The sequence below is a fragment of the Histoplasma capsulatum genome, genomic scaffold, assembly GCF_000149585.1.
Source record: "Histoplasma capsulatum NAm1 scaffold_1 genomic scaffold, whole genome shotgun sequence".
NCBI classification, from domain to species: Eukaryota; Fungi; Ascomycota; class Eurotiomycetes; order Onygenales; family Ajellomycetaceae; genus Histoplasma; species Histoplasma mississippiense.
The window spans coordinates 3344066-3361334 of record NW_001813982.1 but is presented as its reverse complement, the minus strand read 5'-3'; the positions used below and the strand labels follow the sequence as shown (position 1 = coordinate 3361334).

Sequence of the window (17269 nt, the reverse complement as noted above, 5' to 3'; positions counted from 1 at the left end):
GGCAGAGAACGAGCCCGCAAAGGCGGGAAACACAAGAAGGGTAAAGAAAGGCGACATTGAACATCCGACGGACGATTTTAAGGTCGACGTTGAAGATGCGCGATTCCAACGGATTTGGGAAAATCACGAGTTTGCAATTGATCCTTCTAATCCACGGTTCAAGGCAACAGAGGGTATGAAGACATTGTTGGAAGAAGGTCGAAAAAGGCGGCGGAATAAGGATGATGATGATGTCGTTGATCGGGGATTGCCTGGGCCGGGAATGAAGAAGAGGAGCAAAGGGATTCGATCCAAGGATGTAGGGAATGTAGCCGACGCCGGTGATTTGAATAAATTGGTGGAACGTTTAAAGGGAGGACTGAAAGGATCAAATCGCAAATAGGTACATGTACTGTACATGTGAAAAATTGTATAAAAACATCTTTCCAGAACGAATGGCGTTCCGTAAGCTACAAAACAGGGCCTTCATTGGAAAACATTCTCTAGCAATAGTATGTACATATAGCCAAATAATTCCATCCTTAGGAATTTATTCCTGGCTGATCCCGTAAGACCCAGGGGGGTTGCCAGACAGCTAATTAATAACAGCAGAGCCTGAACTGTATCGGATTTGCCCTTTTCGGCTGTCCATCTTCAGGGTTGCCCAGCGACCAATCACAGGACACGACGAAATTTTATGCCAAAGCTCCAAAAAATCCAGCGGATTTCTCATGACAACAACAGCAACAATCATCAGCGCTGGAAGATGGCGCATTTCCAGGAAGACACCTCTCGCACAAAGAGGAGGAAAATCGATGTTGACTCTGCTGCTACGCAAATGCCATCTGTGACAATCACTTCCCACACACAACTGCGTAATCTCCTCGCCTTCCAGCAGAGTGCTTCCCAGGAATTGAAACAGGGTATGTATATTCTTTTCCATTCTAGCGCCACTTGTATACTGGTATTTTACCACTGCGGACAAGTTCCTGATTTATCAATTAGGTGTTCGGTATTTTAAGGACTTCCTCGCTTCAATCAACGAAGCTGAGAAAGCTAACGAAAAGGCGAAAAAGCTTCGCATTCTCAAAACTTATTGCGATTCCCAGCTTGTGAACACGGGCGATGAGACCCAGGCGAGCTGCTTCCATGATTTGCTTCAAACATGGAGCTTTGCAGAGAGCGATAATCACGAGCCTCTACTCTCATTGATCCCATCAGTGCTGGCGCTTTTTTTGAAGACGATTTCTAGCCAGTTAGACTTTAGGGATTTCGGATTGGTCCTGTGCAAGTTTTTATTGCAAAAAGAGCAACTCAAGCTATTTAACCGCGCATTCACCGCAAGCAAGACCAAGGAGCATTTGATTTCTCCTTGCTTACGACTTCTTACGGAGGTTGTGGGCTTTGATGGGGGTGCTGTTGCACGCCTTGTTTATGGACGGCGAGAAATCACGTTCAAACGACTTGACATCTTCCTCAGTGTCCGAAAATCCCCTGCAGATCCAGAGTCTGATGATCGACAGAAGTCAACACTCCGTCGAAACGCCCAGCGTTATTTGCTTGCTAACTTGAGTTTCCAAAACGCTACCGCGAAAGAAGACATCATCAGCCAAGGGAAACTCATCCGTGCTTTCTTGGAAGATGTGCGCAAGGATTCTCGAGGCATTGTTATCGACATTATCCGGGCGATTGACAAGCATATTGTTAGCGATGCATCTCTTTCCCGGAACGCTAAAAGCCGATTCCTAAACCGTCATAATCTTGAGCGACTCGTAACTCTATATGGATATGAGAAGGAGTCCGATGAACTTGTGCTTAACGAGGAAACTGTGCCAAAGGAAATTCATAAACTGTTGTTAGCTGTTTGCACGAACTCGGAGAAGGGGGTATTGCTTCCCGAAACGGGATGGTACCCTACTGGAAGTCATCCTGATGTATTACCACCTGATGATGTTGGTGCAATTCCCCTTGGGCTTGACTCACCCGTCCACTTTGGTCAATATAAAACTACAGTCCCGATTCGCAACGGAAACCTATCGACACTAATCCGGTTTCTCCGCCCAGACTCAGATACTTTGCAAATGGAACTTCTATTAAAAATATTCAAAGCTGCGCCTGAGCTAGTATTTGATTTCTTCTCAAAACGGACAATGTTCACGTCTGATCCTAAACCTACCCCAAACTGGTTAGGAGAGTCTGCTTTTCTTTTCTCGACAATCAAACTTCCGATTCCTGCGAATTGCGGATGGAAGGGCAGCCCAGTACTCGTGCCGCCGCCCGTAACTGTTGTGATCGAGAGCATACTTCCTCGACCCCTGACGCAGAAAACCTTGACAAGATGTCTAAATCAAAATACAGACATTATTACTTTATTCGCAGTTCGAACTGTCACTTTGGCTCTACGAAAGCTACAAAATGTTCTTCGGATGTTTAATGCGGATAGAAAAACTGGGCAAGAACTCTGGACCCAAGCTGCTGCAAAACTCGTTCGGGAGTTTTGCCGAAGATCCCCTTCGATAAAGGACGTCATACTACTCTTCCGAAACACTGCAAAGGATAACCTCCAGCAGCGACATGCAGTGCTTGAACTGCTCTCCATGTTTTATCGAGTCATTCCCACCGTTGCTCTAGAAGAGAAATTTGATATTTCGTTGACCCTGGTGGAAGTTTTGAAACAGCTAAATGACGGCCAATCTGAGCCCGAAGAAAAAGAGCTGTTATTCAGCCAGTTACAGAGCTTGTTGCTTATTGCTCAGGAATTACCCATGATGCGTTGGTGGCAGAAACCAGGTAAGACAGATTATATATTCCACAGGATTAATATTCTTCAAATAGGTAAACTAATTGGATTTACACAGAATCGCTCCAATTTTCTGCCTTTGTCTCTGTTTTGCGAGTGCTTACCGAAATGACCACTATTCAAGCTCCCATCCAGGACATAAAAAGCCTGATCCAAGATGTATTAATCCAGAACTCTGTTATTTTAGGCCCAGCTTCTTTTAACGCACTTCTATTGAGTATTGGCGTATCCGATAGGGCTGCTCTTATAACAGAACTGTCGTTTCTAGACAACTGTATTACAAGATTGATCAAGAAGCCTGTTTTTTACCTAGATCTCGCCGAATCCTTGGTTAGTAGCGGGCAAGAGAACCTCAGTCTTCTTGTTAGTGTTATCAGTGAACAGTGGCCATTCGTCATCAAAAGCGGGCAGCCGGACAAGCAAACGGCAATATCGAGTTTGATCTCCCGGCTTCTTGGACTATTACACGTGGCTGGAGAGGACGAGGAAGCTTTGATGAGGGTGTTTGATTCGGTTATCGATAGTACGGAGAATAGAAAAGCGCGGTCAGCTTTGAAAAACGCATTTAAACACGCCAAATTAGCAGTCGACAAGGATGGAAATGACCGTAAACTGATTACGGCAGTTGTTTCTCCCACATTCGAATCTCAAGTTCAGAGACCCCGCGTCAATCTGACTGAGATATTTGGGGAGCTTCCTGTTGAGAGCGAATCGCATCCAGTCCTGAAATCGGTGGGAAAGAGAAGAAATTGAGCTTTGCGCTGGAGAAAGGCCATATTGGCGAGTTGATGTTTTGTCTGTGTTCAGAGTATGAAGAAATCCGGGAGGCAGGGCAGGGTGGCAGCAATACTTCGTTTTATGGGTCAAAATTTCGTGTTAAGGATTCCCACCCTCGCGTAACTAAGAAAACTATCTTTCGGATTTTAACAAGGCCTTCAGGAATCGACATATGAGAGAGCAATCTATCTACATTCTGCCGGAGAAATTTTGGAAACTGCTAAAGATGTTGAGCTAGAGCACCGCTCCCGTATATTGCTGGCGAGCTTGCTGCTCGGATACTGATGGTCCTCACAAACCCGCTTCACACCCTCTACGAGCAAGATGAACAAGTTCTTGAACAAGAGGCCACGATGAGAAGTTGTCAAGATTCCATCTTACTGGATAGATAAAATTTTATTGCATGAGTCAGAGTACGATGACAGCTATCACGAGGAGGTAGGATGGTTGCTAGGCTTGTTCATTAATGGACTGCGTACCAAGAAGGTATGAGACGTTTCATTCGCATCTAAACCATCCTGTTCAAACATATGTTGACCCGCTAAATTTCAGGACATGGACATCTACCGACGTGCTAATGTCTTCGAACGAGTCCTTTCACTCTACAACTCCCCGACTTTGCCTGATTCCTTGCGAAGGATGATACTACATCTCATCTTCAGAGGAAGTCAGGTGGATGGGAGCACTATTCTATTAACGCGAAATGGGGCACTTAGCTGGATCCAAGGCCAAGTATCGGCGCACGATGGCCAGAGCGATATTCTCCGGGAAATTGCCAATGAGTTGTACGAGAAGTGTGATCACGAGTGGCTTGATCGATGGAGTGGATCGTCTTTGCCACTGGTGATAGCTCAGATGTCTGCGGAGAACAATTGAACAGTACAGCCACCGGCGGATCAATGTGTTTTCGGCTTTTAATAAGACGAATAAACTATTTTAACAGCGATAGTCCTTGCATTTGTATATTTGTATATTTTTCGGAGATCCTGGTCTAGCATATTCGTAGTTGAGGCACATCGTTTACAAATTTCCTCTTGCTGTAACTAATTCACAGACGCACTTCAAACATTCAATTACACCATTTCGTACTCGTCCCCATATAAATCGGCATACTACTGTATTTAACAGTATATATATATATATACATGCTCCATGTTGTGCCGGGCTTCATCTTTACTCACTCAAATTTTGCCGGGAGAGAAGCTCTCTGTGAATTAAAACAGGACTTGCCGCTTTGGGTCAGACCAAAAAAATCTCAACATCAACCTTCAACTTGCATCCACGCAATTCTGATCCCAACCAATGTACAAAACCCCCGTCTACACACTTTAAACAGGCACACTGGTTCGGATACCTCTTTCTTAGATACCTACAGCTTTTGTTATTAAAGTGGACATCCTGTCGACATCCTGTTAGCGCGCCTTTGCCCCCAACCCGACCGATCTTGGGGTTTTTGACTTCCTCCAGGTTCAGTTGCACTTTGACCTCACCTCTCAGCTCCAGCTCAGACCTCAAGACCCCTCCGCTACTCAACAACCCCGATATCCATTTTGTATCCATTGCCTCATATAGGAAACTACATAATTTCCACATCCTGCATTTCCCTTTGATTTCAGCCACCGTAACCCCGTCATATTCCCCGCCTCGGGGTCATGAGAGCCTCTCCCTTCCTAACCCGCGACACTTTCTCCCATGGCCCGACGGTACCAGCCTTCGGAGCTGTTACAGCTACGCGATTCTCCTCTAGTTGTTAAACCGGATAACTTACCTCCTATAGAAGAATGGATGGGGTACGTCTGATCACTTTAATCACAGCTGTGTTCAGTTAGGTATGTGCTGCTAACAATTTCGTACTGTAGGCCACCTCCAGACCCGCCCCTACAAAAGAAGGTTTCTAATAGTCGAGAGCAAAGTACTCAACAAGATACTGCGAACAGGAGGTCGAGCCTTTTCGAGAGCCGCCATATTTCACGTGGCTCGACTTCGGGTAAGTATTGGATAGGTTTTAAATCGACGCGATATTCAATGTAAGATTTTCTGCTGACTTTAATTTTCTCTTCGTTGTAGAAGACATTGTTTTGGGTCCCCCCAGAACTTCATTTGCATCCGCGTCGCGTGGACTCGGCAAGTCTAACGATACGACTGATCGATCCTCTACCAAAATAAACGAGACTGACGACCAGAGACAAGATCGGTACAATTTTCGTGACAAATTTTTCAAAGATAGAGACGTTGGAGATCGAGACAGTGACCGGAGGGATACTAAATCAGGCTTGGCAAATGGCCGCCGCGCTGGCCGGGACGATAGGGAGGACTGGCCTGGTGGAAGAACCCGCCGAACATTTGGTACGGAAGAATCTGAAAGAAGACCCAGGCGGAATGGGGATTCAGAGCGGTGGGAGATGCGCGATCATCGTGAACACCCGGAAGGTGGCAATGATCGGGCTCCACGAGATAAGGAATCAGGCCGATATCCACCCCGAAGAGACGGCCAGGGCAGAGGCAAACATGATAATTGGTTCCGAGACGGCGAGACGAAGGATTCAGTGGATGGTGAGGCAGAGAAAACACCGGTTAGACATCGTGAATGGCGTCGTGGTCCTCATGGCGGGGACAGGGACTGGAATCGATCTGCGAAACATGAACAGGAACCAGAATGGCTGGACTCTACGGATCGAGACGGGCCCAAAGAAACACATACTCAGGCAGACTTTCAACGCTGGAAAGAGCGCATGAAAGCAGGTTCTGTGCAGGCGTCCCAAGAAGATAAGAAGGAGGTGTCCTCAGAACAAGCGAATACGGAATCCAAACCAAGGGAGTCATCTAAACGGCTTGATGGCGAAATATTTGGTACTCTAGATCCTTCCCTTATGGATCCGGGTTTAGACAAGTTCTTTGGCCTGTGGAGCGAGAACAAACAAATCCGCGACCATACTCCCGAGATTATTGCGGATGGAAATACGAATATCGAGTCACTTCCAACAAAGGTGACGAAGGCTTCGCGATTTGCGGGAATTTTCAACCCACCCTCCGAAACTGCGAATCGGGAGCCGGAGCCTCAAACCATAATCCACACCGAACAAGTCCGTCCGGCGTCTACCGATGCAGACCAAGAAGGGTTCCAACGAATATTAGCAATGCTTGGAGGAAATAAATCTATGAAGGCAAGCCCTCAGGTTGAGGGGTCGAGGCAACAAGAGCAATATGAGGCCCCACCACCACAGCCTGATCATGTTAGATCACCAACAACTATGTCGTCTCCCGTACGAGAATCTTTTCTCCAACAAGAGTATGCTTCATTGAACTCTCCTCGAGACCGCCCTCCCCCAGGGCTAGAAGCACTGTTTGTCCAAAAACCAAAAAATCCACCTGGACCGAATCTTGATACGGAGTTCCTGCTTCGGCTTATGAAGCAGTCCAAAATTTCCTCTTCGAACCATCAAAACAACCCCCCACCTCCGGGCGTTTCGTTGCAAACTACTGGATCGATGAATGTGCAAGACGTGCATGCTAGAGTTCAAGTGTTGGAGAAACAGAAATCCCCCGTTTTCTTTGATGATCCAGCAATTGCTAATATCAGGAGACCGGAACCTCAGGATCCACGAGACCATCTTCGCCGCAGAACCACTAACGGTATCGTTATGGGTTATATAGATGATATGGGTTTCCCACCATCACAAGGTAACCAGACCCCTAATCAAGCCCCTGGCGTTCGTCCACCTAGACAGCCCCCAATGGCACTGCAACGCCCTCCGGGATTTGAGCGAGTCCAACCTCCTGGGTGGCCTAACCAACAACCGCAGCCACCTGGTCCCAACCAATTCATGCTACCACCCGGGCTTGCACAGCCGCCAAACCGAAATATGCATCCAAATTTCCCAGCCGCACCTCCTTTACCCCTTCATGCCACAATGCCACCACCAAATGACCGTCAGGCTTATCAACGAAATGCGATAGGAGGTGGTCCACGAACATTTGCTCCTCCCCCCGGCATGATGCCTCCTCCTGGTTACGTGAATTCGAATGCCCCGCCACCGGCTGCTTTCCCACCAATGCCTCACACACCAGATGGTATGATGAGTATGTCTCATGGAAATGCTGCCCAGTATGGCGGCCTCCTTCCTCAGGGCCCGCCCCAGTCGTCATCAAGGCAGTTATTTGACATTCTTGGCCCGCTAAATGGAGACGGAAGCACGGTTACTAGGAATGGAGCAGGAATGATGGGTCCATACCGCTAAAGGTTCTTATCGTGAATTGCTCGAGAAAGAGGACGTTCTCACTTATCCTCCTTCAACATTGATGATCATAACACCTGTTTTGCAGGACTAGGCCTGATGTGGAGAGAATTCAAATGTTACCTTCACAGTAGGTTAATCCAACTAGTGCAGCCAGCTCTTGTTGAATACATATAGTAGTTTATCTTTCTACCAGACCTACCTATATTCGCGATCTTGATGTTTTTGTGGTACTTTTTGCTTCTTTTCCTTTCATCTTGTTTTTTTGGGCGTTGGGTCAAATGGGACTTGTTGACAGTTTGCCACTTACGTTGGTGCTTTCTTACGTGCGTGTTCGGCACTTGTCCATTTTATTATCATGTATGGCCTTTCTTTTCATTCTCTCTCTATTTTTTTTTTTTTTTTTTTTGAATAAAAGTAAAAAAGAGAGAGAGAACCAGTATTGCGCATATCCTGGTCAGCTTTCCTTCCCTTCCTGTTCTATTTCTCTTTCTCTTGCTGTTGGTATCTGCTATTTTCGCTTCCACTTCTTTTGCTTCATCTGTCGTTTACGTTTTTCTAGGTTTGTTTCTTTATGCCGTCACCCTCTCCTTCTCTTAACTATATATATATCTACATATATTTATACGTGATGGCTAGGCTGTAATATGGGTAGGTTAGGTAAATTGGTAAATATACGTGAATTCCTTACTGGTCTTTATCCAAGTGAGATGCGATCTATCTCAGTGGGCTAAACATCCTTCTATTTATTCTCAGACGCCAATATATTAAGTAGCTTGACGAAGAAGCAGAAGGATACACACTTTTAATTAAAAACCGTCATCTGAGATGTTAACCAACTTTCCGTTTAACCACCCCTCAAAGGAAAATCAGTACACACACTGTAGTAAAAATAGAGATAAATAACAATCCAACAGCGCCAGAAACCAGCCCGCTGATTTTCAAGTTACAACGCCGATGAAAAAGGTTGTGTATATTGCAATCGCGTATATGAAGCGTTTTGAGGAAAGTTATAATTGTACATACAATGAGCCATGAAAAGGATATGAGGTTTGCTACAAAAATATCGCCTCTTTCATCCCCAGGTTCCACCCCCACCACCCCTTCCTTGGCGTCTTTGCGCTGATAACCGCCAATCATCATCGCCTGCGAATCGGTTGTGAAGCGGCTGGATCCGTTCTGCTCTCTTCCGTTTCGAGAGACGGTTGGTTGGCGCGACTTTGAAGAATGTGGGCGCTGCTTCGACGAGCCACTGTTTTCGTAGAAAAGCGTTAGACAAGTGTTCTATTTTGCTTCGTTTATGACCACGCATAGCAGAGAATATATCAGGAATAAAAACCTGGAAAGGATATACATACCTTTGGCTCTATGCTGGTAGTACAATGCATATATTCCTTCGTGGTAAGGACCAAAGTGTGGAATATGACGTGTTCTGCCGCCTTCCCAAACAGCGCGGAACTAGGATGCATGTATACAGGCGTTCCTTCGATCAAAGTCTTATAGCCTTCCTGTGGGTCCTTACGCGCCGCGTTCCGGAAGAATCCTGAGCAGAGCGCTTGTCGGACTCTGGTCGTGTTCCGTCCGCAGGAGACCACTTTGTGTTTATAGCGTTCCATGATAGTGACCAGTTGCTCGCGCACATCTTGCACGCGGCGCATCTGGCGTGCCTGTATGAAGTTCTCAAAACACCAAGGGCTGCTGAAACGTGAATTCTTCCACCCGTTGTAGACGTTTAGGAGGGTGAGGTGGTCGCCATGCGGGTCGTGAAATTTTGCCTTTTTCTGATCGGCTTGTTGCTGCTTTTCCTTGGGCCGATAGAATATGCTGTGCACTGAAAGCATGGCGACGATGGTGAGCATTTCGTCTGAGCAACCCATCTCGACGGAGGCGATTAGCACTTTGGCCAATGCAGGCTCCATCGGGAAGTCAGCCATTTTCCTTCCCAGCCGCGTTAGAAGACCTTCGTCATCAAGAGCGGAAAGGGCGTATAGTTCTTCAAGTGCAGTAAGCATAGTGTTCGTTGGGGGAGGGTCCATGAAGTCGAAGTGAAGAAGGTCGTTAATGCCCATGGCTTTCAACATAAGAATTGTATGTGAGAGATTTTGGCGCTGAATTTCGGGAATAGTGGTTGGAAGCATTTCTGATTGATACGCTGCTTCGGTATATAAACGGAAACATTTACCTGGGCCCGTTCTTCCGGCCCGTCCAGATCGCTGCTTCGCCTGCGCCTGCGATATAGGTGTAACAACGAGGGAATCCATTCCAAGTTTTGGGTCATAGGCATTTTGCTTTACAAATCCAGGGTCAACTACATAGTATATTTGGTCTATTGTAATTGATGTTTCCGCGATATTTGTGGCGATGACAACCTTTCGACTTCCAGGAGGCGCAGGCTCGAAAATCCTACTCTGCATCTCACTAGGAAGAGCTGAGTAGACAGGCAAAATGATCAGTTCGGGAACACTAGGCCCTAGCGCTTTCATTCGTTCATATAAGATTTCACAGGCAGTATCAATCTCTTCTTGACCAGTTAAGAATAATAAGATGTCTCCGGCGGGTTCTGTCAAGTGTATCTGCATAACTGTGACTAAAGCCGCATCCAAATAGTCCGATTCTGGTTCTCTCGAGTACATGATTTCCACAGGGTAGGTTCGTCCCGGAATCGAGAAGATGGGACACATGTTGAAATATTCCGAGAATTTATCGGCGTCTAGGGTTGCTGAAGTAACGATGACCTTCAAGTCAGGTCGTCGTTGAATGGTCTTTTTGAGAAGGCCGAAGAGAACATCAGTACTGATGGTTCGCTCGTGAGCCTCGTCAAGCATGATAACCGAATATTTCTTCAAGTCAGGGTCAAGAAGAATTTCTCTCTGGAGTATACCATCTGTCATATATTTGATCTTTGTCTCGGGGCTAGTGCAGTCTTCAAAGCGGATGGTGTATCCAACTTCTGCACCTAAACGACAACCGACTTCCTCAGATACACGTTTCGCGACGGATACTGCGGCTACACGTCGGGGCTGAGTACAGCCAATGATGCCGTTATTTGCAAATCCACCCTCGGCAAGATATTGTGTTAGCTGCGTAGTTTTACCAGACCCAGTATCGCCAACAACGATTAGGAGCTGATTTTCCGTCACGGCCTCCAGTAACTGTTTGCGGAATTTGAAAACAGGAAGACTTTCACGTTGTTGTTTCATTGTCATGTTTGTCCTCTTCCCATAAGACTGGTCTTTACTCTGCGTTACTCTTTTCCATTCAGGTAAAGTATCAGTTGTTTTGGTGACTTGGGCATTCCGCAGATCTGCAGCGAACTTCCTTTCTTCCGGTGCTACCATAGGATCATGCCACTGAACATTGAGGTCAACTCCGGCAGCCTGCTCAGCAGCCTTGTCCTGAGCTTCTTGTTGGCGTAGCTCTCTTCTTTCCTTGGCCAAATTTGTACCAGCCATAGCAGCGCGGTTAAGTGAGCCATCTGGAGCCTTAACGACACGAATCGGGGAGAGTTCAAGGGATTGTTTCGTTTGGCCAGCTAGGAACGGAGGTTCTTCGTCTCTAACTTCAATATCAACATCCTCTTCCTCCTCGAAATCCCCTTCTCCGGTAAGGGTGGCATGGTATTCTTCGTCGATATCCGGGTAATCGGCAGCGGAAACGGCACCAGACGCAATTAATTGCTTTATCTCCCATCTTTCCGGAGAATTTAAGCGCTTTCGGTTTTTCAATGGTCTGCCATCATCATCCTCGATGATGGGAACAGGGGTGCTCAGATTCCCATAGCGGTCGTCTGAACCAGTTCCATTGAGTCGTTCCATATTGGCACCGGAAGCAAGGCGTTTTTGTGGCGCGAGATCGCGACCAGTACTCTGATCAACCTCCTTCATAGATAAGCCTATCCGGCTCCCCTGTATAGTGATAACCTTCACCTTAACGGGTTGGCCCTTGGAGACAAGGTCAGACGGGTGGTTAACTCGTGCACCGACTTGCATAGCGGATACGTGTACAAGTCCATCAACTTTCCCCTTGACGCCCAAGAGGTTCACAAATGCACCGAAGTCCTTTATCCCTGTGACCCTCCCATCGTAGATCTTGAAGAGAATAGGTTGGTCATCGAGTTCAGGGGTCGGAGGCCGTTTGAAGAATTCCTCATCATCGTGATCCCGCCGCCTTCTGTTTTCGCCAAAACCATTATTGTATCTGTCGTTTTTAGCCCTGTGTTTCGAAGTTCTGCCAAATTCATCCAGACCCTCCTGTTTTCGCCGTGTCCTTTCTGCGCTCTGTGATCTAGACCTCGACCGGTACCTGTCCCTCCACGATATGCCCCCATCGTATTCGTCACCACCGGGGCTCCTGCTTCTCTTCCTGGTATTCACTGCGCTTTTACGCTCTCTTGCTTTCCCCGCCAAACCTTCCAACATCGCAAAAGTATCATCCATTGCGCCCGCAGTCGCATCATGCTTCGAAGCGGGTTCCACAGGTGTAGCGGCATCACCTCCATCATCCTCCCACTGTGGCACTTTATCAGGAACCGCTAGACCTTTGAAGACACGCGCTTTCTTTTCAACTTCGTCCAACCCTTCACTGTTTCCATTCTGTCCGGTGCCCTTTGCGGACTCCTTTTTACCCTTGAACTTTGGGTGCAGCGTCAAGACCAGGCGATCTATACTCTCGATCAAGCTCTGTGGGAAATCGGCTCCGATGTCATCGAGAATACTTCTAAATTCTGCAAGCGAACTGCATTTCAAATGTTGGTCGATCACGAACTCGGCGAGGGTTTTGTCGTTAACTCCGAGATGGTTTTGGAGCTCAGTGGTGACTTTCGAGACAAGGGAAAAGAGCTCCAAGGACTCAAGATCATCCATGCTGATGCAAGGACTCAAGAGGTTTTGATTCAAAATGTCTTTGAGCAGAGTAGAAAGCGGGTAGAAATCACTACCTTGCTGCTCTTTTTCTAGCCCCATAAAGTTGATTGCGGCGGAACATTGTTGTTGCGGTCTCCGATTCTTAGTTTTATTGCCACCAAAAGCGCCAGTTCATTTCTTTTGTGAGATGTGCCATATACTGTGCATGCCACAGCTCATATACCTAAACTTCATTCGGTTTGTCAAATATTCTGCCCAGCGAATTTGTAGTGTGGAGTTTTGCTACATGAGGTGGGATTTCAATCTATTGGAGGAAGGAGGGCTATGCAGGATTGAAAGCAAGTGTCAACTTTCAAATTCCATAATTTCAATTCTGACTTGGGTATACCTATCGTCCGGCAATTAACTATGTGAAAGTGAAAAAAAAAAAAAATCCATACACTATCATATGCAATATGTGAAACTGGCCTTTCCGATCGCGAATGTGGAGTGTCGCAGAACTCCCAAAAATGAATCCCAGAATTATTGTACAGATGGATGGTGATGCAACAGTGCGCCAATAAGAAGACAGGGAAAATAAGATATCTATCGGTGTTAAATAAATGACGAAAGGAACAATAGGAAAATTTTGCAGAAATTCTATAACAGTGGTTTGGTAGATCGCTAAGGAGAAGCAGGGGATATCGTTAAGGCATGTCATTTTGTTATTTGGAGATGGGAAGGGGTTGCCCGGACGGTATTCCGGGATCACAAATCGTAGAACAATATTGAAAGTGAGTCCTGTCGTGATATGGATATGAAATGGAATAGTTCCCCAGTGCCCGATGGGGTGGGAGTCTACCGAGTTGAATCATGTGGCTTTTATGTAACTGCAAATGTTGGCGGAACGACCAAGGTAAGGTATCTAGAAGGCTGAATTGTCAACATTCAATGTCGCTGCGTTTTGCTGGTCCTGAAAAATTGGCATCTTTGTACGATGACCCCCATGCATTTGAGTCGATCCGCAAACGGGCAAAAGAGCGAGGGCAGTTGGGATAGGATACATACGATATCCAGCCTGCTAACTATCCATATTCGTTTCTAGGAAGTCGCAGACGAAGCTCCCAATAATTCTTTCTGTTTGGGCATATCATCCCACACTTCTGCTGCTGGAATGTTTTCGAGATCGATATCCACGCCTTCAGATTCATCAGCAAATGCTTTTTCCCGCATTTCCGTCTGCAGTTTCAAAGCATATAGTCTCCTAAGCGAAGTAGCTTTCCGTAGTTGTCGATTTGCCGAAAATTCAGTCAAAGCTCTATCCATTTTTATTTCAGTTAACGCTTTGACATGGGTAGCAAGCGCTCGGTTGGTAAAAACACCTCCGCATCTGTAGCTTAACCAAAGGTAGAGGACTAGGGATCGATGTAGGGTTTCAAGAGTGGCGAGATAGCTTTTGTCGCCTGAAACTGGTTTATCAAGAATATCAATGGGCAAGTCGCCAATTTCGAGAAGGTCGCCGCTCCTATTCTCCGCCACACAGCGCACAAATTCCTTGAAAATAGTACTCATCTGAGGATCTCTCATGTGAGTTGGCGCCGAGAGAAAAACGAGTTTGTCATCCATGCTAAGCCCTTTTACGCTGTCAATTGCTTCTGCAGCCTCAGCATGGCTTTGACAATCGTTAAGGAAAAAGTTGGGATCCACTTGCGCTATGTTGTGCAAGCGTTGTAGGATATATGCGAAGGGAGTGTTAGCCGGGAAGTGATAGGAAAAGCCTTTAATAATATATTCTGGAAGGTAACAACCCAGCGAAAAGGATTGGGCTCTGGTTTCGGTTGTTTAAGGCTTTCCAAATGTAGGGGAGGTCCACATCTTCGAGGGGAAGTCACAAATCCCAACATTTGTCTCTGCGTTCTTGGCTGAGTCGGACCACTCCAGACCCATTTTACGTTCCTCGAATCTGTTGCTGAACGATATCGACCAGCACGACCTCCAATTTGTTTAACCTGCGATACGGAAAGCCGAGTCAACCCTGTTGGTAATTTTCGTACCACCGACTCGAAAATAATTCGTTTACAGCTCCTTAACAGAATGTGAGTAAATAGTCAAAAAAATCAAAATGAAAAAAAAAGGGTATTTACAAGTTGAGGCCCATGCCAATAGCATCACTGGCAACAAGAAAGTCGTAGTCGTTATTAGGATCGTTAAATAAGTCTGCTTGTTGTGACCGAATTTCCGCGGGTAGGCTGCCGTAAACAATGGCAGCCCTCCGCCCAGTTGCCTTTTCGATATCTTGTTTCAACCCATGAATGCCGATACGGGAAAACGCAACGACACAATCCCCTTTTTGAAGATTTGATAAGTTCCCCTTCAGACTTCTGTTCATGGCTTTCAATGGGTTGAGCCGCTCGTAGTGATGAATCTCAAGCTTATCCCCCATCAAACCAGCTAAATCGCGAATCAGTGGTACAACCCTTTCTTCTCCACAAAGATGCAGCTCGTGGGCCCGCGCGCCTAGCAATGCCCGTGTCCAAGCCCAACCTCTATGAGGGTCCGCAATCATTTGGATCTCGTCAATAACCCCGACTTCAACATCTTGCCCTAAAGGAACCATTTCGACGGTATTGCTGAATATTCCCGGAACTTGATCCTGTGAGATTCTAACCTCATCACCAGTTACGAGGCCACATGGTATCCCTTTTGCATTGAGACGAGTATAGATTTCATGAGCGAGAAGCCTTAGGGGCCCCGCATAAAATCCAGTCTTGGCCGTTTCGAGTCGTTTTAATGCACGATAGGTTTTGCCCGAATTGGTCGGTCCGACGTGAAGATGGATAGTGCGATGTAGGCTGCGAGCAGCTGGGTACCATTCTGTTGGATTGCGCAGGTCTGCTAACGCCCTCTGTGCATTGAGGTTTGAAGAGAATGCGACATCATAGTTGTAAATTTTGAACTCTCGTTTCAGCGTTTTGGTCAATTCTGCCGCCCCTGAATCGACGAAAGCTCGTTCAAGTCTTGTTCTGAAGTTGATGGCCTCCGAGTCCTCCGCGCTCAGATGAGACAGATTTTCTTCCTTAACAGCCCGTGTTACGAATTCCTCAAACTTCGCCCACCGAAGCGGGATGTGACCTTGTCGTTCGAACCCAAGCCGAACCGCAGACGCAGCGGTTAGAACCACCGATGCCAAGTTCCCAGCTTTTGCCGTCGCGGAGCGCCTTGCATTCCGTCCCCGAATGTGCGGTGGGAGTCTCGTTTGCGTCTGCTAGAGGGAAAGAAGTGTTAGCTGGGGTTTAGTAATGGTTTTCGTTTGAAGTAAACCCGTACTTTTTCTGACACCGTCGAACCAGTGATTGTGGGTTCTATAACCTGCGACCTTGATGCCGTTGCTTGTTTTTTGGCTTTATTTTTTGACCTTTGCCATGCAGAAGTTGTGCTGAAAGTCCGGCCCAACGACAAAACTACAGGTTTGAAGGCAACAAGGAGGTATTGGCCTGTTGGCGTCGGCGTCCGCCATACTTGCATGCTCGAAATGCGAAAGATAGGCAACCCGCCAGAAGTGCGATTTGCGTTTTCCTAACAATAATACTCAAATAATTGCTGTTGCAAGCCCGAACGGCAAAGCATGGAGATGTATTAATCCATCTACCCTGGAGTTTAAAAAAATCTACGGAATGGAAAAACAGGGGTTCCGAGACGCGCCTCAACTCCACAGCCATGTTTGCTGGTGGGGCATTGAACGCATTCTGTTGCGGCCTCCTTCTTACTAGTAGGTTTGAACTTTGCGACACATATTGTCGTGGACATATTTTATAATTTTGGTCCATCTGGTGCCAACACTGTCGGGCTCGGTGCCCATGCTTCGCGCTCGCTGACCCAGACAGAATGGACTCCTCCTTGATTGAGATCCAGCGCAGAGGTAGGCAGCAGCTTGCTCCCTTACCTGGAATCCTTTGGTATCTGCTATATTTCGCTAACCTCATTTCTCTCAGCTATCCTGGACACTATTCGCTTTACTGGTGGCAGAGACGTGAGCGACTCCTCGTTTCTCCTCCCACAAGAAGAGTCTTTATTGACCGGGCATTGGTTTGTAGTGGAAAGTCCTTGTGTTGGACGAAGGTAGCAAGAAGCTCATCGATAATGCAGTTAAGGAAGATGATATCTTGAAAGAGAATGTTACGAGTAAGCATTCTGGCCTGTAGCTTTCAACGTTAATGGGCTTTGCGCTGAGAGCTGGAAGATGTTGAACAGATAGAAGCCCGACGTCCCATGAATAAGGACCTTGATGCCGTTTATATACTGTCGCCGTTGCCTCATATCGTGGACTGTGTTATGGCAGATTTCGAGCGCCGGCGGTACAAGAAATCATTTTTGGTTTGGATTTCAAGTCAGCCTGTTGCAAGTCGGGACTTAGCAAATGCGTTCTAACAGTGGATATAGATCTCGACCCTCAGCTGCGCCACAGGATAGAAAAATCACCCATGGCTCGAGATCAAATCGCTGACTTCCGTGTTATGAATATTAATTTTTTCCCGAGAGAATCCCATGTCGCTATATTCAGGGACCCTTGGAGCTTTCCGACCCTCTTTCACCCTGCCTGCACATTTGATCAGGTCTCATCTTGACGATTTGGCACA

The 17269-nt window shown here is 46.7% G+C and overlaps 6 protein-coding genes across 6 annotated transcripts; 4 read left to right on the top strand and 2 right to left on the bottom strand.

Annotated features, from left to right (window-relative positions):
• Positions 1 to 175: 175 nt before the first annotated feature.
• Positions 176 to 382, top strand: HCAG_00964 (predicted protein; the record flags this gene model as incomplete). Its single annotated transcript, XM_001543868.1, has 1 exon — positions 176 to 382. The coding sequence occupies one exon, from the start codon at positions 176 to 178 to the stop codon at positions 380 to 382; it is 207 nt and encodes a 68-aa protein (XP_001543918.1).
• A 294-nt stretch (positions 383 to 676) lies between these two features.
• On the top strand, positions 677 to 4432 carry HCAG_00963 (predicted protein; the record flags this gene model as incomplete). The annotated part of the gene is made up of 5 exons (XM_001543867.1): positions 677 to 902; positions 985 to 2769; positions 2838 to 3511; positions 3965 to 4042; positions 4109 to 4432. 5 exons carry the CDS (start codon positions 677 to 679, stop codon positions 4430 to 4432), a joined length of 3087 nt encoding a protein of 1028 aa, XP_001543917.1.
• Positions 4433 to 5248: 816 nt separating this feature from the next.
• HCAG_00962 (predicted protein) lies at positions 5249 to 7794 on the top strand (the record flags this gene model as incomplete). Its single annotated transcript, XM_001543866.1, has 3 exons — positions 5249 to 5346; positions 5416 to 5543; positions 5624 to 7794. The coding sequence occupies 3 exons, from the start codon at positions 5249 to 5251 to the stop codon at positions 7792 to 7794; spliced, it is 2397 nt and encodes a 798-aa protein (XP_001543916.1).
• A 1072-nt stretch (positions 7795 to 8866) lies between these two features.
• HCAG_00961 (ATP-dependent RNA helicase DHX8) lies at positions 8867 to 12653 on the bottom strand (the record flags this gene model as incomplete). Its single annotated transcript, XM_001543865.1, has 2 exons — positions 8867 to 9043; positions 9150 to 12653. 2 exons carry the CDS (start codon positions 12651 to 12653, stop codon positions 8867 to 8869), a joined length of 3681 nt encoding a protein of 1226 aa, XP_001543915.1.
• A 1080-nt stretch (positions 12654 to 13733) lies between these two features.
• On the bottom strand, positions 13734 to 16149 carry HCAG_00960 (conserved hypothetical protein; the record flags this gene model as incomplete). The annotated part of the gene is made up of 4 exons (XM_001543864.1): positions 13734 to 14344; positions 14525 to 14601; positions 14777 to 15897; positions 16048 to 16149. 4 exons carry the CDS (start codon positions 16147 to 16149, stop codon positions 13734 to 13736), a joined length of 1911 nt encoding a protein of 636 aa, XP_001543914.1.
• A 368-nt stretch (positions 16150 to 16517) lies between these two features.
• Positions 16518 to 17102, top strand: HCAG_00959 (conserved hypothetical protein; the record flags this gene model as incomplete). The annotated part of the gene is made up of 5 exons (XM_001543863.1): positions 16518 to 16551; positions 16625 to 16662; positions 16727 to 16814; positions 16888 to 17006; positions 17073 to 17102. The coding sequence occupies 5 exons, from the start codon at positions 16518 to 16520 to the stop codon at positions 17100 to 17102; spliced, it is 309 nt and encodes a 102-aa protein (XP_001543913.1).
• Between the last annotated feature and the right edge of the window lie 167 nt (positions 17103 to 17269).